General features: G+C 40.1%; 1 protein-coding gene across 2 annotated transcripts; it reads left to right on the forward strand.

Annotated features, from left to right (window-relative positions):
• Window positions 1–504: 504 nt before the first annotated feature.
• herc3 (HECT and RLD domain containing E3 ubiquitin protein ligase 3) lies at window positions 505–20,330 on the forward strand. 2 transcript variants are annotated; one of them, XM_058641210.1, is made up of 25 exons: window positions 505–578; window positions 1,628–1,972; window positions 3,317–3,476; window positions 3,629–3,705; window positions 4,212–4,433; window positions 5,476–5,567; window positions 5,812–5,942; window positions 6,406–6,557; window positions 7,320–7,393; window positions 8,136–8,260; window positions 8,360–8,419; window positions 10,031–10,142; window positions 10,847–11,036; window positions 12,052–12,215; window positions 12,753–12,866; window positions 13,129–13,152; window positions 13,278–13,376; window positions 13,514–13,684; window positions 13,763–13,906; window positions 15,030–15,196; window positions 16,215–16,281; window positions 16,887–16,969; window positions 18,616–18,799; window positions 19,831–19,933; window positions 20,027–20,330. In XM_058641210.1, the coding sequence occupies exons 2-25, from the start codon at window positions 1,750–1,752 to the stop codon at window positions 20,233–20,235; spliced, it is 3,147 nt and encodes a 1,048-aa protein (XP_058497193.1). In that variant the 5' UTR covers window positions 505–578; window positions 1,628–1,749; the 3' UTR covers window positions 20,236–20,330. The 2 variants fall into 2 exon arrangements, with proteins under 2 accessions (XP_058497193.1, XP_058497192.1); XM_058641209.1 differs by lacking the exon at window positions 505–578 and adding an exon at window positions 702–925.
• Window positions 20,331–21,288: the final 958 nt, after the last annotated feature.

Genomic DNA, 21,288 nt, shown 5'->3' on the forward strand with positions numbered 1-21,288 from the left:
GATACTTTATTGATCCCGAAGGAAATTCAAGCATTCAAGCATCCAGTAGCAGTAACATACATTAAACATACATTAAACATACATTAGAGTTAACAGAATTTTTTTTTATTATTTGTAACTATATTAAAACTATAAAGTGACCGCAGAAGTAAAAGTGTTAAAACAAATATGAGAAGAACTACAGATGGGGATAAAGGACTGTGTACAATTAAATTAGGCTGTAAACAGATGAATGAATGAAATGAATGAATGAGTGAAAGTGAAAGTCACAGTCACAGAGCAAGCTTAAAGGAAACATAAACAATCTGGAGACAGAAGGACTTATTAGGATGTAGGGCTTGTCTTTGTTGATATAATCCAGGTACTTCCAGTTCAGTTATAGCAAGGGATAGATACTGGGGCCCCAGGAGGGGTTTGGGATCCCATATGTACGGACCTGTCAGGATTACACACAGGGGAAAAAAACAGACCAATCAGACCCTGTGACGTAAGGTGACGTAGTGAGCGATGTCACTTCCGCGTTTGTTTTCTGAGCTGAACCGAGATCAGACGCCCAATTTCAGGATGCATCCGCCTAGGTAAACACCCCCTTTATTATTATGATTATCATTATGTCCTTCATTTTTCAACAAGCTACGTATGACACAACGCATCTTTAATTACTACGTAGACATCGGTGTACAATGCTTTTCTGTTCTGAGTTTTAAGACTGACAGTCATCGTTACTGTAGCTTGCTATGCTTAGTTAGCTAACTAGTAACGGACTTCGTTACGGAGGGTCGTTTTCAGTCGTGTGGGTTCGCTAGTGAAGGGTTTAACCCGGTAGTGTCAATGGATATGTTTAGTTTGGATATTGTGTTTATCTTGTCTGATGACACAGACATAGAGCCATCTACTAACGCATTCACTCTGTCTCAAGCAGCTGGTCAGTATATTACAGCGTTACTGTACTATTACCGTATTCGTTAATGACAGGTCCTTCTTCCTCCTTGTCCACCAACAGCTAACTTTATATTTATAATTTTCCTGGTTGTCTAATAACGACTTATTTGTTTATAAACACTTTGTAAATTATGTTTAAACGGAAGGTGTTTGAACAATGTTTTACAGGCTATTATGAGTTAGTGTTTCACAAAGTCGTGTTCAGTCTTATCAGCAATAGATTCCAATTCCTTTTATTTCCTTGACTAATCATTTAAAATGTTTAAACTCCAATAATAACTGAAGTTAAGATGTGATATATGTATACCTAACAAATTGGCAGTTGGGTGCCTGTATATTCTCCACACAAATTAATTTGGTGATCCTGGTCCTGGACACCTACTTTCACCTCTTCTTTTATTATTGTGATTTTTTTGTTTCATTTGTGTATTTTTTTTACCTTTGGTTAACTGAGATAGTAACATGCATGTACTGACAATATGGCTGGACTCCTTGGAGCTTCTTAAGATGGGATTATGCTGTCAGGTTTTATTTAAACACTGCATGTTCTCCTGTCATACAATAGCCCTTACATCATTCTCATAAACAGCCACACCTACCTCTAAATCTATCCTCACTTTATTCTTAAAACATCACAAGGGTTCATACATGTGTCACTCTCCCTCACTTGTTTTCGTTTTTCCAGGGCTGAAATGTGTATGAAGAGGAGAAAGTGGGGCTGATCTTAAGCCTGAACATCATAGTCTTCATCCATCTGGCCAGCCTGCCTCCTCAGATTGGTGATCATCCCCCTCTCCCCTTGCCAACATGCTGTGCTGGGGTAATGCAAGAGATGGACAGTTGGGTATCGGTCTGGAGAGGAACCTTGTGTTTGAGCCAAGGAACTGTCATGTGTTCAGTGGCAGAGGACTGAAAGAAGTCGCATGCGGAGGGCAACACTCATTGTTCCTGCTGCATGATGGTACTGTTCACTCATGTGGCTCCAACAGCTGGGGCCAGCTGGGCCACAACAAACCAGGGACTTGCCCAGGTTAGTTTAGAGTGTGAACAACACGTTAATCAGCTCTTGTTTAATCATTACATATTGCACGTTTCACCACCGTGGGCAGTGCTTTCAGTAGGTGTGTGGGGAAAGTTTCCAAGCATGTGAAAATAAGGGCGTGAACATGATGTTGTGTTTTCGTAAAGGCTGTTTGTTTTGGTAGTGATTGGATAGCGTTACAGTTTCATTTTCTCAAGACATAATGAGCCTATAGTGTTGCAGGTGCAACTTGACTTACTTTGGTAGATATACTCTCATAATAATAATAATAATAATAATAATACTACTTATTTATTTCATGATGACTTGAATACAATAAATGACTAGTAAAATACCTAGTAAAACATGGTAAAAAGTATTACCATGTACAATATGGCAATGTCAAATTTAGATTAATAGCTAGTGCATTTTATTTAGCTGTATTACAAGCAGCAAAAAAATACATGTTTTTCATTTAATAATATAAAATAACTAGGCAAATTGGACACTCTAATTGACTGTAGGTGTGAGTGTGAGAGTGGATGGTTGTTTTTCTCCGACCTGTCCAGGATGTACCCCGCCTTTCGCTCTATGTCAGCTGGGATTGGCACCAGCACCCCCCCGAACCCTCATGTGGAAGATAAAGTGGGAGAAGATGAGTGAATATAAAACAAGTTATATAAGTGTTGTCCGCAGCTACCATATGGCCACTTCTACATTTGAAACACTCGTAGCTTGTGAAGTGATTGCAGACATTAATAGGTCTGTGCTGGTAACATGTGGGTGGGAAGTTGTGTGATGTGCAATGCGGATGTGGGTGAAGCTTTATTATGAACACTTTACTCTTTTACTTTTTTTAAAGTATGCTTGTAGCTTGTTTAACCCAGTAACTCCTCTGTGTAAAATCTGCTTTATAGCAGGAAACCAGGAAACTTAATTTGCACTTTCTACTGCCTACTCAGTTTGGAGCCTGTCCACCTTCATTGTGCAGTTTCATTTTTATTGTATTCAATTTGAATCTCAGGTGCTGTTTTATCCTGCCTGCCCTCATTTTTATGTATCCATGGTTCTATCGAAAATATTTTTGTTGAGATAAAATACCGGAGTTTCATGCCTTGCATGGGTTGGGTCCATGAGAGCACTATCACTGTGTTATGATTTAACAGAGTCTAAAACGTGATTAAATTCCATTTGTTATACGTATGTTGCACACTGACACACTACAGTGATAGTCTAAAACAAAAGTTAATTCAGTGTGGATGAACAAAACTTATAATGAGCTGGTTTAGTGTTTGCAAAATGAAGAAATTCAGCCCTGTTGCCTCACTGATGAGCTCACCGTCCTCTCCACAGAGGCAGTAGCAGCTCTGGATATGCAGAAGATAACAACATTGTCGAGCGGTTGGGCCCATTCTATGGCGGTGAACGAGCATGGTCAAGTTTTTGCCTGGGGGGCTGGTGAAGGGGGTCAACTTGGCCTGGGGACTGCAGAGGTGGCTGTTCGAATCCCGAGGTAGAAGTCACGCTTTTAGTTTTAGTCAGGAAATAAACTTTGCAAGAAAATGTAGTTGTTTTTTTAAGCCCGTTGTTGTATCTCAGTGTGAAAACAACATCATAATGTAAATGTTTGCCTTGATAAATAATTGTTGTTCCTGTTTTGCTTAGGTTGGTCAAAAGACTGTATGACCATCACATCTCCCAAGTCATGTGTGGAAATCAGCACTGCATCGCACTTTCTAGAGGTGTGATATTCACAGCGTCGTCACTGCACGCCAACACTGTTCAGATCTAGAAACTTGTTTCCATGCAAGAATTTACTGTACATATCCAAACCTAACACCACAAAACCTAAAATTGATTTTGGGCATATTACGTTTTCTTTTTGTTCTCTACATGCTTGATTTTGAGATTCAGATTTTTTTCCTAGAACTATTTAAATCTCTGCAGACTGAATGAAAAATAATTAGACATTTTATTATCCTCGATGACAAGAATCTTGTTTTTAAGAGTTTTATTTATCTCAGTAAGTGACAGTAATTAAACAGTGGGGACTGCATGGATGGTAAATTTGTCTTTGTACTTGAGATGGTTGTGTGTTAAGTTAAGGATACCAAGGTTATAGTTGAACTCATATCTGTTTCTATCTGTCTCTAAATGCATCTTGTGTATTAGCTCATACTGTGTTCCAGTTATCGATGTGGTACAGACTGTATAATACAACAAGTCTTATCTGTCTCCTCCCTCCCAGATGGCCAGCTGTTCACATGGGGCCAGAACACCAGTGGTCAGCTTGGCCTGGGTAAAGGAGAGCCCAGCAAACTGTTCCCTCACCCCCTGAAGTCTCTGGCAGGAATTCCATTGGCACAGATAACTGCTGGAGGAGACCACAGCTTTGCCCTCTCCTTGTCTGGAGCTGTGTTTGGCTGGGGCAAAAACAGAGCGGGACAATTGGGTCTCAATGATAGACAAGGTTGTAACCGCAAAATAATCAGATTTGTTACCAAAAAACACAGGTGTATTGATTATTCCCAAAGGGTTGTTCTGAATGGATATAGAAAAACCTACTCTATGAGAGAGGACACAAACACAGCACGGAGAAACAGCTTGTTTTCAAAATTAAATGTATTAATAACAGAAAATTCACAGCAGCATACAATCATCATTCATACACTCTCAGTGCGTAGGTATTTACAGTCTTGAATTGTCCGGACACGCACTTCATTGCAATTACGCAGAGGCACTGCAGAGACCAATTATGCCCAGTTCTCGGCCCACGAAACAGCAACAAAAAAACTCAGTGAAAAAAAGACTAAACACAAAAAGCACAGCTCCGAGTAATCCAACGGCAAAACAAGAGTCCAAATGAAAACTATAATCCCAAACGAAGAAGCAAACTCGGGACGTTGAGAATAATCCAGCAATAAGAAAGAGAATGCAGCGCCTCACCGGTGCAGATTCATCCTCTGCTGCGATCGCCCTTCGACTCCTGTAAAGTTGAATTATTTTAATCACGATGTCAGAGTCCACTGTCTCTGGATGCTGCTGACCACGCAGAGTCTCTTGTAGACTCCCTGAAACAAAGGCCAACAGGCCTCAGCACTTCCACCATTTACAAACCTGCGCGTCGCCGAATGTCCACCAATACCGTACTCAACAAAACAAAGATCACACATTCACCAAACCACACCCTCACATGGCTATATGCAATAATATATAGTATGGCAATAATATTATGCTGTACACTTTACCTATCACTATTAAAAAGCAGGTTACTAAAGTGACTCCTTATGGAAAGCAGTCTTTTTGAACCAATGGTTATAATTGGTCAGATTTAAAATTAGAAGTGTATAAAAACATGTTGAACAAACTCCTTGTTTCTTTTCAGTTCTCTTTTGAAAACTAAAGTTCCTGCTCTTGGATGCAGTGACAGTTCAGATTCCTTTAAATACATTAGATTAGCACAAATGTACACCAATGTGACTTTTCTTGTTTGTTTACATTCTTGTCCTCAGACCGTGCTGTCCCTTGCCACATCAAATTTTTGAGATCTCAAAAGGTTGTTTACATCAGCTGTGGCGATGAGCACACTGCAGCACTCACAAAGGTACGGATATTGATGATACCGGTACAGTAAATACCCACATATTCTGAATGTATTGTAATGTTTATTACATTTAAATAAAGAAGTGATAGATGGGTGTGTGACTTTGTATGTGTTAAAAATACAAAATCTTATTCCAGCCAGATTTTGTGTGTGTGACAACCTTAATCCACCACCTGACACGGCAGCTTTAAGTGTGTGAGTTGTGAAAGAGGTCTGTATAAATCTGTAAACTGTTTTCTGGCAGGACGGCGGCTTGTTTACATTTGGAGATGGCACGTGGGGTCAGCTGGGTCACGGCTCCAACAACAATGAACTTTTACCCAGACGAGTGATTGAGCTCATGGGCACTGAGGTCTCCCAGATCACCTGTGGCAGGTACTTCCCACTCTAAACCTACAACAAGTTCTTTTAATCCAGTCTGTCTTTTTGAAGTCTTAAATGTTGTTTCTGGAGTTTTCATATAAGGCTACATGACCAAAACCTAATATCATAATAAGAATGATCTCTTCATTGACATCAAATATTATCATGAGTGGTGTAGACATAAAATAACAAACATAAAGAGTGAAACAAATCAGTACATTACATTACATTACAGTATTAGAACAATATGTGACAAACCTCTCACTGTGCTAAGCAGAAAACAAGCATCAATATCAATATACTGTGTATATTTAGCTTTTGTTAGCATTGCTATTGAGGAAAACTATATGGTGGTTAATAATATCACCCAGCCCAAACTATCAGTGTAAATGTATTCTATGTGAATGCACTGACAGAGTATGGTTTTGTCTCTTGTGCGGTGTAAATTGTCTTACTGAAATGTTCCCTTTGTCAGGCACCACACGTTGGCATTTGTGCCTTCCTCTGGTATAGTCTATGCATTTGGTTGTAACAGCCATGGCCAGCTCGGCACAGGGCTCTTTGGGGATGCAAGAAGCCCGTTTCCTGTGAAGAACAGTTTCCTGGGAGGTGGTTTTCACAGACCAGGTAAGTAGAGCAGTCTGTAAAAAGGCTTTTTAAACATGCCTGGCCTGTAGGAGGTAAAAACATTCTGTTTTTGACTCTGGGAAATAAGAATTCATATCTAAATCTATGTTATTTTAGAGATATAATGGATATAATTTGTAATTTGTATTATTCTGCATGGAGTTTGCATGTTCTCCTCGTGTGTGCGTGGGGTTTCTCCAGGTTCTCCGGCTTCCTCCCACAGTCCAAAAACATGCAACATGGGGATTAGGTAAATTGGTCACTCTAAATTGACCATAGGTGTGAATGTGAGATGAAATGGTTGTTTGTCTCTATGTGTGTGTGGCCCTGTGATGGACTGGCGAACTGTCCAGGGTGTGACCCCACCTATCGCCCTATGTCAGCTGAGATTGGCATAGCTGACATAGACCCTCCGGTGGAGGATAAAGCAGTAGATAATGGATGTATATTATATTTTTTTGGGGGCCGTTGCATTGACACACTATTTAAGGCCTTACAATTATTATAGAGACACAATGAGCAAGCACTTGACCACAGTGGAGGAGAGGTGGGAGGAAAGGGGAATGGAAAGGATAAATCCACAGCAGCTTGTTTTACAAAATATCTGAATTGCTTGTTATTTGAAAGTGTTTACTGACAATCTATTGGCTGTGGGTCAGAGGAAACCCCTTTATCCTTCTTTAATATTTGTTGAATTTGTTTGTTTTATTTGTTATAGAATACTAACCTGCTAACACATTTGATCTTATCTGTATTCATTAGAATCAAAACAATACACAGTGAACAAAATCATCTGTGGGGGAGACCATAGTTTCCTATTGTACTCTAATGAACAGGTATGTGTGTCTCATTGTACTACTTTAATAAATGCTTTATAGTTTTTATTGTCTGCCCACTTTATGACAGCGTGACTTTTATTAACCTGCTGGTTCCATTGATTCTTTGTTAAACAGTTGTTTAATGCAACATTATTTGAATCATAATTTACAATGTTGCCAATAATTATCTACTCTGTTCTATAAATTCCAAAGGTATTTGTGTCTGAAGATGATGATATGTAAAATCAAATACTGTAAGCTGAAAAAGACCGAGTTAAATGTGTTAAAGTTAGTGTATTATGATCATCAGTATCTATAGTGGTAGAGCAGCTAGCGTATTTTTCTGTTTTTCTGTTTGTAAGATTTAACACAATAGTTTAATCCTCTCATCTGCATCATCCGTTTGCCATCACTAAACATTCAACACTAAAAGTAAGCATTGTGTGTCTATAGTTACCATGTTTCACCACATGGTGGCATTCAGGTCAAAGCCTTTATCAGTTCTTGTGTGGGCACTTTACAGTATATGGTGCAAATGTTTGCTGCATATATCCAGATAATATTCGGGGGGGGGGGGGGGGGGAACTCTGCACAGATAAAGACATTATGTAAATAAGCTTTGCTGCACAATATTCAGACCTCAGGCATTTCTTATTCATTTTATAATTATGGAGGAAAGAGACTCAAACCCCCTCTCTCTGTGTGTACTGAACTGTACTGAGCTACTTAATGTTGTTATATTGTGTCTGTTTCTCTTCAGAGCTCAGCGCCCCAAGAAGACTTCAGAGTGTTTAATGTCAGTAAAAGCCTCTCCCCAATCAATTATGAAAAGTTAAATTCGTGGCGGTTAAAACTGATGTACAGCACAGATTCAAGTGTCACAAAGTAAGTCACAAATTTGGCAGTAAAGTCATTTAATTTGGCTATAATATTTCATTTTCTTTGAACAAAGTTGATACTTTTTTGCTTTGTCTTTCTTCTCAGTGACATTATAATTCAACTCTCCTCCACGGCTTGTTGGAATGCCAGCTTCTTGGACCAAAGGTAAGGTTTCCTCACAGAGGAGCTGTTGGTAGGCTTTGTGTAACATAGCAGCATAGTACCATGCATTGACGCAACAATCATAATGAGAATAATGGAGCAAAATAATGCAAGAGTCTACATAAAACACAACATAAAATGATCAAAAAGAGAGACAACAATCTATTTAACTAAATAGTTAAATGAAAGAAGAGGACATGTCTTGCCTAACATTCCCATGGTGATTGTGTAACATTTAATTAAGGCAGTAACAATGACTCTCCTGTACATAACAGATGGAAAATGTCTGTCGAGGCATCTGCACATAGCTGGACTATTCTTCCTCTTTGTGTTCTGCCAATAAAAAAAGTACAGCACATAGTGTACAGGATCTTTGGACTTGGTCCAGGCAGGTGACAGACAATACAACCCCACAGTCACACTTGGCAGTTTAATTACACTTTCCATCTTCATTTTTGCTCAAACGTCTCCTAGCAATCTGGCACGCAGCAGTTCATTTTAGTTCATAATATTACTCAAAGAATGTCATCTCAGTAGGTTAGTTATGGCCATTCTGCCACGTATACCCTAATGAAATAAAAAAATAAATCCATATTATGTAACCAATGATACCACGTGGTTAAATGCACAGACTTGTGTGTAAGCGAGACTCCATGGGAACTCATTCACCAGGGAACTCACAGGCTCCACTTGCTTTGCTTTGTCACAAACAGCATTCTCACTCATAGTGTCAGTGCTGGGAATGCACTCCAAATATCTCTGACCATTAGTCTGTGACTGTTCTGTTCTATCATCTCATCAGCAGATACTTATCATGTTCTGAGAATACACTGTGGAGAACATGAGGGTGGAAAAACAGACGCCTGGAGACAGATGACACTTTTAATACTGCACTTTCTGCAAAAACAGCTGAGAAACCAAAGCTACCAAGAACGTTTATTCAAGCGCTGTATTTAGTAATGAATTACGTACTAGTAATTGATATAATATTAAAAACATGCCATGAAGATGAGATTTTTGAAGTCATCAAAGACAAATCCAGCCTAAGTATGGATAGTTTTGTGTGCACAGACCAGCTCTGATACCTCCGTACTTTACTGCTGATCCATAAGTCTTAAATTATACTGGAATCCATTGTTCTCTGGGTTTATACGTGAGACAAACAGCTGTGGGATGTTCTGTTGTTGTTTATAATAGAGTTATTTCTTCAGTACTTCAGTGTTACATTTAATGTTTCTTTAAGGTCAGTCTTTAAATGTAGTGGGTCCATACAGAAGAGGGCTCTTGACAGATGTATCACAGACGTTCCAATCTTATGTCATTCCATAGCATCATGTCTAATGGTATTTGTGTTATAACTAAGTAAAAACCTGTGGCTTACATTGTAAACAGTTGCTGTCCTCAAAGCTCTGGGTTTTCTTGGTTTTGTGAAGGCTCACCTACCATTGTGTTGTGTCACATGACCAGCTGGAATAGATGGACGTTTGATCCAAAGCAGCATAAAGGCTTTGCCACAAAGTCTCTGATTCTGAGCTGTGGCCTATTTTTGTCCTGTTACTGCTCCCTGAGATTTCACAGATGGTCCAGATAATCATGTTTGTTTGCTTTCCATAGTGATGATACACACTTCAAAACCAACCCAAAGATCCCAGGCATTGATCTCAACTCTGTACGTCTGATATTTGAGACGCTCAGCAAACCGGCTTTCTCTGAACTTCTGGAGCAGGTACTGGTTATAAAGAAAGTTTTATTGACACTTTTTTCTTCTTCCAAACCTAGTTTGCTTTATTACAAGATCACCCATATGTACAGTAACAGTATGTGGTAGTGCCTCAGCTCAGGGCCCATAATGATGAACACAAGATCAAATTAGTGTGAGTAATATGAAGTGTCCTGCATAGCTGTAGCCATGAAGACTATAACCCAACTACTTCTTTCCTCTTCCCTACAGAGAATTGTATCACATTGGTTGGTTCATTGGTTTGATTTCATGGAGCAACAGCTCACAACTGTCATGACTATTGTTTGTTTTGAGTGAAAAAAAACCTCAAAACGAACTAAGCTGTTTTAAGCTTACATTTAGCTTAAAACTAAAATTTCTGCCTTAAATTCATCATCAAGTGTTCAGAAACAAGACTGTTGAGCTCATAGTTCATAGTCACAGACCCTTGTCTGAAAACACATGACTGATTCAGAACCTCTAACATAAGCTCAGTAATGTTGGGTTTAGTAAATGTTAACGTGCATCTCAGCCCAACATGAAGGCCGCATTCCAAACCACTAATGACCCGTGATATTTTACTCCTGCTGACTCATGGATCCAAGTTGTTTTGGGCCTGGACAATATCTCTGGTTTACAACCAGTTTGGTTTCTTATGTTAATATGATGTTGTGTTAACATGAGATTATTGTGTCCAATCATTTCTTTAGGCCATAAAGAGTTTTGAGAGTCTGTTGATCCCTCAGCTACCACACTCTCCTCCTGATGTCGAGGCCATGAGGATCTACCTCATCTTGTCTGAGTGTCCGGCCTTGCAGGACTCCAATAACTACATCCGCCTCACTATCCCACTGGCAATGGCCATCCTGCGGCTCGACACCAACCCCAGCAAAGTATTGGGTATCACACTGAACACACTAGAAATCTTTTTTTGCACCAATCATCACACCAACAACACAGAGCATGATGTCCCGTCATGCCATGCACGGAACACCATGTGACATTGCACCACATTAACCCTTCTGTTACCGTCCTGTCGTCACTGACAGGATTCGGCATGCGTACTTCTCATCACCGTAAGTCCTAGACCGTTTGTGTAAAAACTATAGACTGGCGATCTGTCCAGGGTGTGACCCCGCCTTTCGCCCTATGTCCGCTGAGATTGGCACAGCACCCCCTGCGACCCTCATGTGGAGGATAAAGCGGTAGAAGACAGACGGACGGACGGATGGATACCGGAAAGCAGAGAAAAAGAGTTTTGCGCTCATATACTTGTCATTACGGTAGCCCTCAGGACGTCCACAGAATGACCGTCCAACCACAGACAAGATTCACCAGCGCGTTGCACGTTTGTGACGTCAGCCTCTCAGTACCGTAATTCCTAAACTGCCAGATATCGAAAGTGAAAGTTATCTTGGATCATTGAACATTTTTTGATAAAATCTAAATAAATCCAGGCGGCCTCATTATCATGATGTCATAAGAGGGTTAACTTACAATATTGTATGCCAGTGTCCTCATTCATCTCAATGAATATTTAAATACAACATCAAGCAAGGAAATACTTACAGAAATTGAAAAAGGGGACCAGTCTGGTCTGAATATGCAAACACACCTAAAAAGAGATGAAGCTGCTTTAGGTGATGTTACCTTTAGCATTCCACTGTCTACGTCACTTCATGAAGCACCTGGTGTAAGGGGCTTCGAGTTCTGTAGTGCAGTGGGCTGCTTAAAAAGCTTTCTCTAGATTTTCTTGCTTTATTAACCTGAGACTGAGAGATTCCTGACACTGCCTCAGTCACAGCTGCTGGTCTATACTGTACAGCTGTTTAACACACATTTGAACTCACTGTTTTTATGTCGTTTAAAGGTATTTTCTCATTTGTTTACGCAAATCTTTTTCTCTTTCCTGCAGACAACTGGTGGTGTATTGTGGACAGCAGCGTGTTTACCAGAATGGTTGACATGTACAAGCGCATTGTGGTGTTTATGCTAACAGGAGGAAAGACGCTGCTTGTACCGGTGTTCTATGAGAACTATTTCGTTGCTACACTGAGGCTGCTGGAAAAACTCCACAAGGTAACCACATAAGTTACTCCTCCTCCTCCTCCTCATTCGTTATGTAGTTAATTGGGTTGAGTTGGTTCATCCAAGTGAATCAAACCTCTAGTCTTTTATTGTTTTTAAGTTTTTTTTGCTCATGTTTTTCCTCACATTGCGCTTGTGGCTCACAAACAATGTGATGTGTGTCTCATTAAGGTCATTTATTATTATTTATGTTGGTGGTTCGTATGGTTGTTCATCTGTCCTCATAAACTTTTAAAATGGCATCTTTTGCTGGGTTTGTATGACATAATACATAATACCTTTTGCACCTGATAAATACTCCATATTACAAAAAACTAAAACTAATAAAAACTAGCAAACCCACTCTAAAAACTAATTAAAACTCATTTTAAAAACAAAAAGATAAAAAACTATTATAACCTTGCATTCCTCACAACAGTCTGAAGGGGAAATGTGTTCTTAGTACCTGCTGAGGTGACTTGAGGTGTTATATTGTATACTGTGACATTTCCAGCTGTTAACATTGGTCTTTGTGTTTCATGTTCCCAGGTAAACATAAAGGCCCACCATGTGGAGTACAACTGCTTTTACATCCCAGACATCACCAGCCTGGTGGACATTCAGGAAGACTACCTCAAATGGTTTCTGAATAAAGCTGAGATTGTGAGTACTCCAAGTCTCTGGCTATGTCGCACTTCCGTGTTACTCAGTACACACACACACACACTGCACTAATACATAATATTTGCTCTTCTTAACTTCTTGTGGGTGTGGTGTACCTGTCAGTCAGTTCCTGTTATCCAACAAGTGTCCCAATTCTTAGAAAAGTCTCTTTAGCTCAGTGAATATTTGATCATGTTCTCGGTGACTCTGTGTTAAAGTGAGGTGAAATCACATTGCTCTTTTTCTCATTTCCTTTCTCTAGAAAGTGGAATCATCCCCGTCTCAGGTACTAGAATTCAGCAGTGACCGTACACGTCCAAGTTAGATTTCTGGTTTATTTAGTAATACTTGAGTTATAAGTATAGTATAAGTATATTAGTATAATAATTGAGCCACATCTTTTATCTGCAGAGTGACTTTCCTTCAGTGAACCTATGTGCCTACCCGTTCATACTGAACGCCCAAGCCAAGACAACTATGCTGCAAACAGATGCTGAACTGCAAATGCAGGTACCTGCTGCTAATATCTCATATCTGAGTTCTTTGTTTGTCCTATCATATCTGGATTGTACTGAAATATGTTCACTTGGTAATTTTTTTTAAATTGTGTATTTCTTTTCCCACTTGTGCCTGCGACTGTTCCAAAGATGGCAGTAAGTGGTGCAAACCTACACAACGTCTTCATGCTGCTCACACTGGAACCCCAACTTGCCAGAAATCCTTATCTGGTGCTTCATGTGCGCAGGAACTATTTAGTAAGTGATACTCTGCGTGAGCTCACCATGTACTCTGACGTGGACCTCAAGAAGCCGCTCAAGGTAAGACGATGAAGATGTTTCCCTAATGCTGCACCTTCGGTGCTCCTCTCATCGTCTCATCTTCTTCTATTTTTCCAGGTGATCTTTGATGGAGAGGAGGCCATAGATGCAGGAGGAGTGACTAAAGAGTTTTTCCTGCTGCTGTTAAAGGAGCTGATGGATCCTGTTTATGGGATGTTCACCCATTACAATGATTCCAACCTGCTGTGGTTCTCAGACAAAGTAAGTTCTTAAAAGCTGTGCCTTTGCAGTATTTGTACTACTTCTAAATCAAAATGTATTATTAGTGATAAGTGAACTCTGTGACTCTGTGTTTAAGTGTATCTAACACCGTTTATGCAGCGTAAATATTTTTACATTATCAAATGCCTTTATTTTCCTTATGAAGAACTGCAGCTGCACACAAACAAACACTGAGTGTTTCCTTATTGATGAAGATATTTATAATAATCATGATTTCAATTGCCAAGGTTAAGTTTGTCTAAACTTACACACTTTCTCTGGATGAGAGAGAGCAGCATTTAAGTTAAATTCAGAATCACTCTTTGATTAGAAGCTTCCTTTTCCTTTGTTGGACATTTGATTGCAGTAATCTTGTGATAGATCTTCAGGATGATTCCATTGACCTTTGTCTGACCTGCAGTATTGTTTGTCGTGCATTTCCAAGAACAGCAACTGTGCCTGTGTTTCTGTTATCACACTCGTACTGGTACTTGTACGGTCAGTGGGCACACTGTGGTTTACAAAACACTGACCTATAAGGGGAAAACATCCTTGAACTCTGAAAATCATCATCAAAATCAGTCCCTGACCTTTTCCCTGTCTATGCAATGTCACATACCTTTATTTTATAAATAATTATTTAGTTCACTTAATTTATCTTGGACCTAGTGTGATCCTAGAATTGTAAAACATTTGAATTTTGGCTTATTCATATAGGCAATCAAAATTTAAATGTATTTTTTTCTAGAATGTGCTCATATCTGTACTTAGTACTATTATTTTTGGAATAATAAATGGTTAAAGGTTAATCTGACTGGTATATTATGTTCTGTAGTATCAAGCTGAAGGTTCATTTGCCACATGAAGTCACCGGTGGTTAAAGCACCCAACATTTCTGGTGATGCCGAAAAAACAAACTATATCATTTGAATAATTAAGTTGTGTTGGATGACCTGCCTCAGTGATCAAAGGCTCAGTCACCATCAGTTACCTCACAAATATTTATTTAAGTATTTACTCTATATATACTGATATTAAATGTTATGTTTTTGGACAGTTGCAACTGCAGCTGTGCCAGAAAGGCAGTGGACATAAGTCGTGTCTTTCCTCTCTGTGTCTCTAGTGTTTTGTAGAGCAGAACTGGTTTCACCTGATCGGGATCATCTGCGGTCTGGCCATCTATAACTCCATTGTGGTAGACCTCCACTTCCCCCTAGCCCTCTACAAGAAGCTGCTTAATGTATCACCAATGCTGGAGGACTTCAAGGAACTCTCCCCCACTGAGGCCAGGTAACTGCTGTGGTTTTTCTGCGTCACATGTGCTCCAAATTTTCTATTTTGCTCAAGTCCAAATAATCTGGTTTGGCCATTGTGTCTTGTGTTTCCTGTTAGTCCACATAACTAAATCATGCAAAATGGTTAAGCAACAGTCCTTCATCCTGTTTTTGTTCGACAAATAAAAAGTAGCTCTTTATTTTTTGTCATCAGGGTGCAACAGTGTGTCGCTCCCTTACACAACCAGTGTTTTTATGCTCTGGTTATATTGTCTGCCCTTGGAAAAGCCTCTTTATTGAATCTTCAGCAGGGAGGGTCAGTGTTTCCTTGGAGCCTAATTGTCTCCAGTTGACTATTGATTTAGAGATTAGTCTTTGGAAAGATACAACTATTGTGTTGCCATTAAAGACAACACAACCTCAAAAATGATATAGCATATGCTGCACTGTTATTTTGACTGGTGTAGATGTTTGAGCGGTTCAGGTCATCTGACACTGACAACAAAGATAACACATTGTGTAAAGATTCATTGGATTTGTTCAGTGTTTTCAAAAACACCACAAAATGCACTCAGCTGTGAGACAATAACAATCCATCCTCTGTGACTAATTAGCATTTCCCTTGGAAGCCAGTGTGTCCACTTTCCAGGTTTCCTGTGTTTGGGTGTTGAATATCCAGCTTGTTCTTAGCAGGAAAACCAACATGGCACTCCCTGTGAGTCATTTCTTATTAATAGCCAATATGTGACCACTAAATATCTAATAGAATAGATAGTATTATCTTCTTGATCCCTGGTTTTCATTTTAAAAGTCAAACAGGGCAGACGTGAAGCTACTGTGCTACAGGGTAGAAGCCAACGTGGCACGAGTTCAACCGAGTCGTCATTTTTCCACATAAACCCTGTCCTGTTTATGGCCCAGAGAACCGCAGTGAAAGCAAGGCTTATCCTGTTGTTTTAATCACTAATCGCTTTCAACAACACCATCATGACAAGTTTAAACGTTACCTCATCATTTCCATTTACTCTCTGCAGGAGTCTACAACAGCTCCTAGACTATGAAGGAGGTGACGTGGAGGAGACCTTTCTTCTCAACTTTGCTGTGAGCATTACTTTTCTGTGACTCTTATTAATGGCACCCTGAAGCATAATTATATAGCAATTCTATATTTATCCACCAAAAAGACAAAAAAGTCTCAGTGTTTTCAGACTTTCTGATGGTGGTTTCAGTGAAAGACGTGAAACTGTTGAAGGAGTCAATGAGTGGACGACTATTTTCAGATGTGGATTAATACACATGTAGTTCACTTGTGAGTGTTAAGGCACGAGGGCAGTGTGTGCTGCAGTGGTGGGTGAAAGCATGAATTTTGGCTGTAATCTGATTCCTTAAACGACCAAGGCCATAATCACTAATACTGAATCTGCTCAGATTAAAAATGCCTAATATATAGTTTTTTGTGTGTGTATATCACTACATTTCAGTTACATGAATTATTCATATATAGGTTTTTTTTCACAGTGGATAGTTTGAATTCACTGCCGATTTTGGTCTTTTTGTGGGATTATTCGTTAACAAGCAACACTCAGATTACTCCTTTATCCTGATAGCTGTGGCATTATCAGCTCTATAGCTAACAAACTCCACTCTTGCCTCCACATTAACACTTTGATCTAAGATTTGCTGCGTGTGCTGCGTTTAAACCCCAGATCACCAGGCAGAATTACGGTGTGACAGAAGTCAAGGAGCTGATCCCAGGTGGAGAATGCATCAGTGTGGACAGAAACAACAGGTGAGGCGGCTCGACAGAACACACCTGCACAGCATTTCAACACACAAACGCTTTCTGTACCGTTTCTCCGCTCTGAAACGAGGCCTTTTGTGTTATGAATATATCTAAATAGACAGTGTTGTTCTCTCTGACAGATAAAGGTATGACTGTGTGTTTTTTTCCTTCTCTCTCTCTGAGATTATCGTGTGCCCTTACAGCTGGCAGCTTGTGTCCCGTTGTTCTGGGTGAAGGTCATGTTTTGTGTTAAAAAGATTTTGGTATTTGAAGCGTCGCGTCTGTTGTGTCCCGCCTGGTTCTTAAGCTCGTCCTTGTGTGTGTGTGTGTGTGTGTGTGTGTGTGGCATTGATTACAGTGTTGTGTGGAGGAGTTGTGGGGTGGGTGGTGTCAACATGTCTGGCTGCTGGTGCTGAACAGATGGTGAGAGCGGCAGTGACCCGTGTTGTTCCTGCAAAACCCCCTCAGTATTGGCATATTAAACTGTAATAAGAGAATTGTCTACTGCTGTGGCACAAAACATCATAACATGGGTTGATTTGGACTGAGGGTTCACTGCTGATCGTTTATGTTCTCAGGGTTTTGTGAACTTGGTGTTTTATATTGTTTAATAGGATGTGTAGTGTATTTGTGAGCTTTTCTGTTCCCTGCAGCTCAGTTTACGTGTTGTTTTAGCCTCTTCATCCCTGACCCTGCTCGAAAATGACATGCCCAAAATAAATAGAGGACATCTCTGCAATTACACGCTCCGTGTGAATGATCTTGGTATCAAAATAAAGAGAACACTTGTGAGATTCCATCAGAAGTGTAAACATCACTGTAGATGTCACTGTTCCAGAGTAAAAGGCAGATGGAACCCAGCATAAATGAAGGACTGCATTTTAGAAACTTGACTTTTTCCTTTATGTGATTGTTTTTTTGTCCGTTAAAGCTGCCGCTAACCGCTAATCTACACAATGCTGATGAAGCTTGTCTCTCTCAGAGACATTCCTGTGACTCATTTTACAGCACGTCTGAAGTGGTAACACAACAGCTACATTGTGCATGGAGAGTGGGATGGCTGCGTCTGTCGGAATATGAGTGAAAATGCAAAGAAATGCTCACGAAAAGTTAATATTGCTAGTTTTTATAATAATAACAACACTTGCTTGTCTTATTATTTCTTTGGTCTCTCATTGTGCCCTGACCCTAATGAACATCTGACTGCTCTGCAGTTTTCTATGGAAATTAAACTGGAATATGTAACTTTGGATATACGTTTAAACATGTATAGAACATTTTGTTATTAATTAGAAGTGTTTGAACTGATGAATGAAAAAACAAACAAAAAAAAACAAAAACGTGCCGAGTCGCCGGAACTGTTGTAGTGGTAGTAACCTAACCATAATTCTACCCCTTACCCTAAAACCAGGTCTTAACCCTGAAAAGGCCCTTTAACCTTGTTTCCCCACAAAGATAGAAAAACATGTACACACACATACACAACACAGTGTAGGAGGAAGAGGGAATCTTTAGTAAAGTCATGCTTTGAGTCCTGATCAATTCTGTCTGTGATGATGCAGCTGTCACACACACACACACACATCATCATCATCATCATCATCATATCATTCATTTGGTGTGGTTTGTGTGTGTGTGTGTGTGTGTTTCAGGAAGGAGTTTGTGGAGGCCTACCTGCGCTACGTCTTCTCAGACTCGGTGAGCGAGCAGTACTCCGCCTTCTCCTCTGGTTTCCTGAAGGTGTGCGGGGGTGAGATCCTGCTGCTGTTCCAGCCGTCAGAGCTGATGGCCATGGTGGTCGGCAACACCAACTACGACTGGGAGGAAATGGAGAAGGTCAGTCTGTGAGCGTCAAATACCCACACACACAAACACAGAGTTATACATCATTGTGTTTTCAAGCTCCCTCCATGTGTACAATCCCAGAGTTGGATTGAAACACAGTATCATGAATAAATCCTTGGATGTGATGATGGTCATGTTTCATCAAGTGAAGCTGGAAGTTTTACTTTACTTTAACAGAAACTTGTGACTCAATACATCACTTACACAGTTGTGCTTTGACTCTGAGTCTGATGTCATTAGTCAGAATGTCTGGAGATGCCATTGGTTTGACTTGTCTTTGGTCCATCAGCTACATTTTTGACAAACCTTATGTGTTGTGAATAAGATTTGTTATCCCTCAAACCTGATCTGATCTTTCTACTTTTGAGTATCTGGTGATACCAAATCCCAATCTGAAACTTGTATTTGCCTAGATAACGGAGCTGCACACAAAAACGGTCACTGTCAGTAAAAATAAATAATATTCCTGAATGAACTTTGTGGAGAAAGAGGAAAAAACCCAAATGTAGACACAAAAACAGTCCAAAGTAAATCTTTCACTTTGAAAAGCGACAGCAAGGCTGGGTAAGCAAAAAAAACAAAAATACGTTACTGTGGCTGAGAAGGCTGCAGGTTATTGACAGGAAGTCAAAACAATCTGGCAAATACTAGTGAACTGATGCAGGCTTTAAACAGTGAGTGTGTGAGTGGTGGCATTCAGACTAATCTGCAGCAGGTGAGCTGGAGGGAAACCAGGTAACGGGGTTTCTCCGGCCAGTCTGCAGGGAAAAAGACAAGCGGACACAAACACACCCACACACTCATGCAGATTATTTATATTATTATTATTATAACAGGAGGAGCCAAACCAGTGCTCTGTGTGTGTGTCTTGTGTGTCTACAGTTCTGTGCAAACATCTCCTTAGCTTTGTGGAACTGGAATGATTTGACCGAAAGTTGGTCAAATCATGAATGTTTCACACACTGAGAAATAATTATACTCTATGATCATTATAGTCGTTTTTTCCCCTTTGGTTTTTGCAGAATGCCGTTTACAAAGGTGAATACACGGCCACTCATCCAACAGTCAGATTGTTTTGGGAGGTTTTCCACGAGTTCCCTCTGGACAAGAAGAAGCAGTTCTTGTGTAAGCATCTCTCCGACACCCAGACGTGTTCTAAAGCAGCAACATGTTCACATGCTGATTTTTAACTCCGCCCTCTGTGTCTGGCATGTGCAGTGTTTCTGACCGGCAACGACCGCATCCCCATCCACGGCATGGAGAGCCTGCGCATCATCATTCAGTCCACCACGGCCGAGGAGCACTACCTGCCAGTGGCCCACACCTGCTACAACCTGCTGGACATGCCGCGCTACCAGACCAAAGACACCCTGCGCCACCGCCTCACTCAGGCCGTGGAGCAGTACGAGGGCTTCAGCCTGGTCTGAAGCGTCGCAGGAGAATCTGCAGCGGTTTGAAATCGAAAGCACTTTAACAGCAATACACGTCGCACATGTCGGTGTCAAAACAATGTCACAGGAAGCTGGGGGGCGGGGGGGCGGGGGGGAGGGCCCGGGGAGGGTCATTGATTATAAAAGGTCTACCTATGTTAATGCAAAGTATTTTGGGTTTTTATTGCTTTAGGCAAAGTTTCTCAACCTCTCAGGATCATTTAAAGGAACAAACTAATGGATATGTTATTTAAAAGAAAACACATGTTTTGCTATATTGACATAATATGCACAACAACGATGACCGAAAAATCAAAGGCCACAGCAGGTTGAGAAACTCTGACTTTGATGATGTGTAGTTTAATTTATCTGTCTTTTTTTTTCTCTCTCTCTCTCTCTTTCTGCAAAGCTGTGTATTTTATATTCAATTCATTAAATTCTATTTTTCACTTCTAAAGGTTTATGTTGTTACCTTGAGATAAATCTGCTTTTTTTGTTGTTGTGTGGTATAATTTATGAAATAAAGTGGTTATTTTTTGACAGAGTACTATGTATGTATATACAACGTGCGTGTGCGTGTGTTTGTGCGTGTAAAGAACTCTTTGAATACAATATTTACAGCTGTGGTTGGTAGAAGCAAACACTGTTGCCTTCTACAGCACAACCTTCCATGGGTTTTTTTACTGGATGTTGTCGTGTGAAGGGAAAAAATATGACATTTAGGGAATTATGTGTGTTCGCTTTGTGGTGGAGAGTTGGTTTGAGAAGTCACACACACACAGACACACACACTTGTCCCAGTGCTGTGTTCTTTTGTGTTATTTCTTTCCATTTTGTGCCACTTTGTCAGCACGTAAAACTGGCTTCAACTTATTTAGTTAGTATAAATGTTGGATGAGCACTGTCACAGTTTGTTCTTTTGACTCAGAGTCAGAATTCACTTAGTTATTACTTATGTGTGTTTTTTTTTTTTTCAATCATCCCGTGTAAAAATGGAACGTTTGTACAGTGGATTATATGCAACACTCTCTTGGCTGGGACTTTGTACTG

Source organism: Solea solea, chromosome 10 (genome assembly GCF_958295425.1).
Source record: "Solea solea chromosome 10, fSolSol10.1, whole genome shotgun sequence".
Lineage (NCBI taxonomy): Eukaryota > Metazoa > Chordata > Actinopteri > Pleuronectiformes > Soleidae > Solea > Solea solea.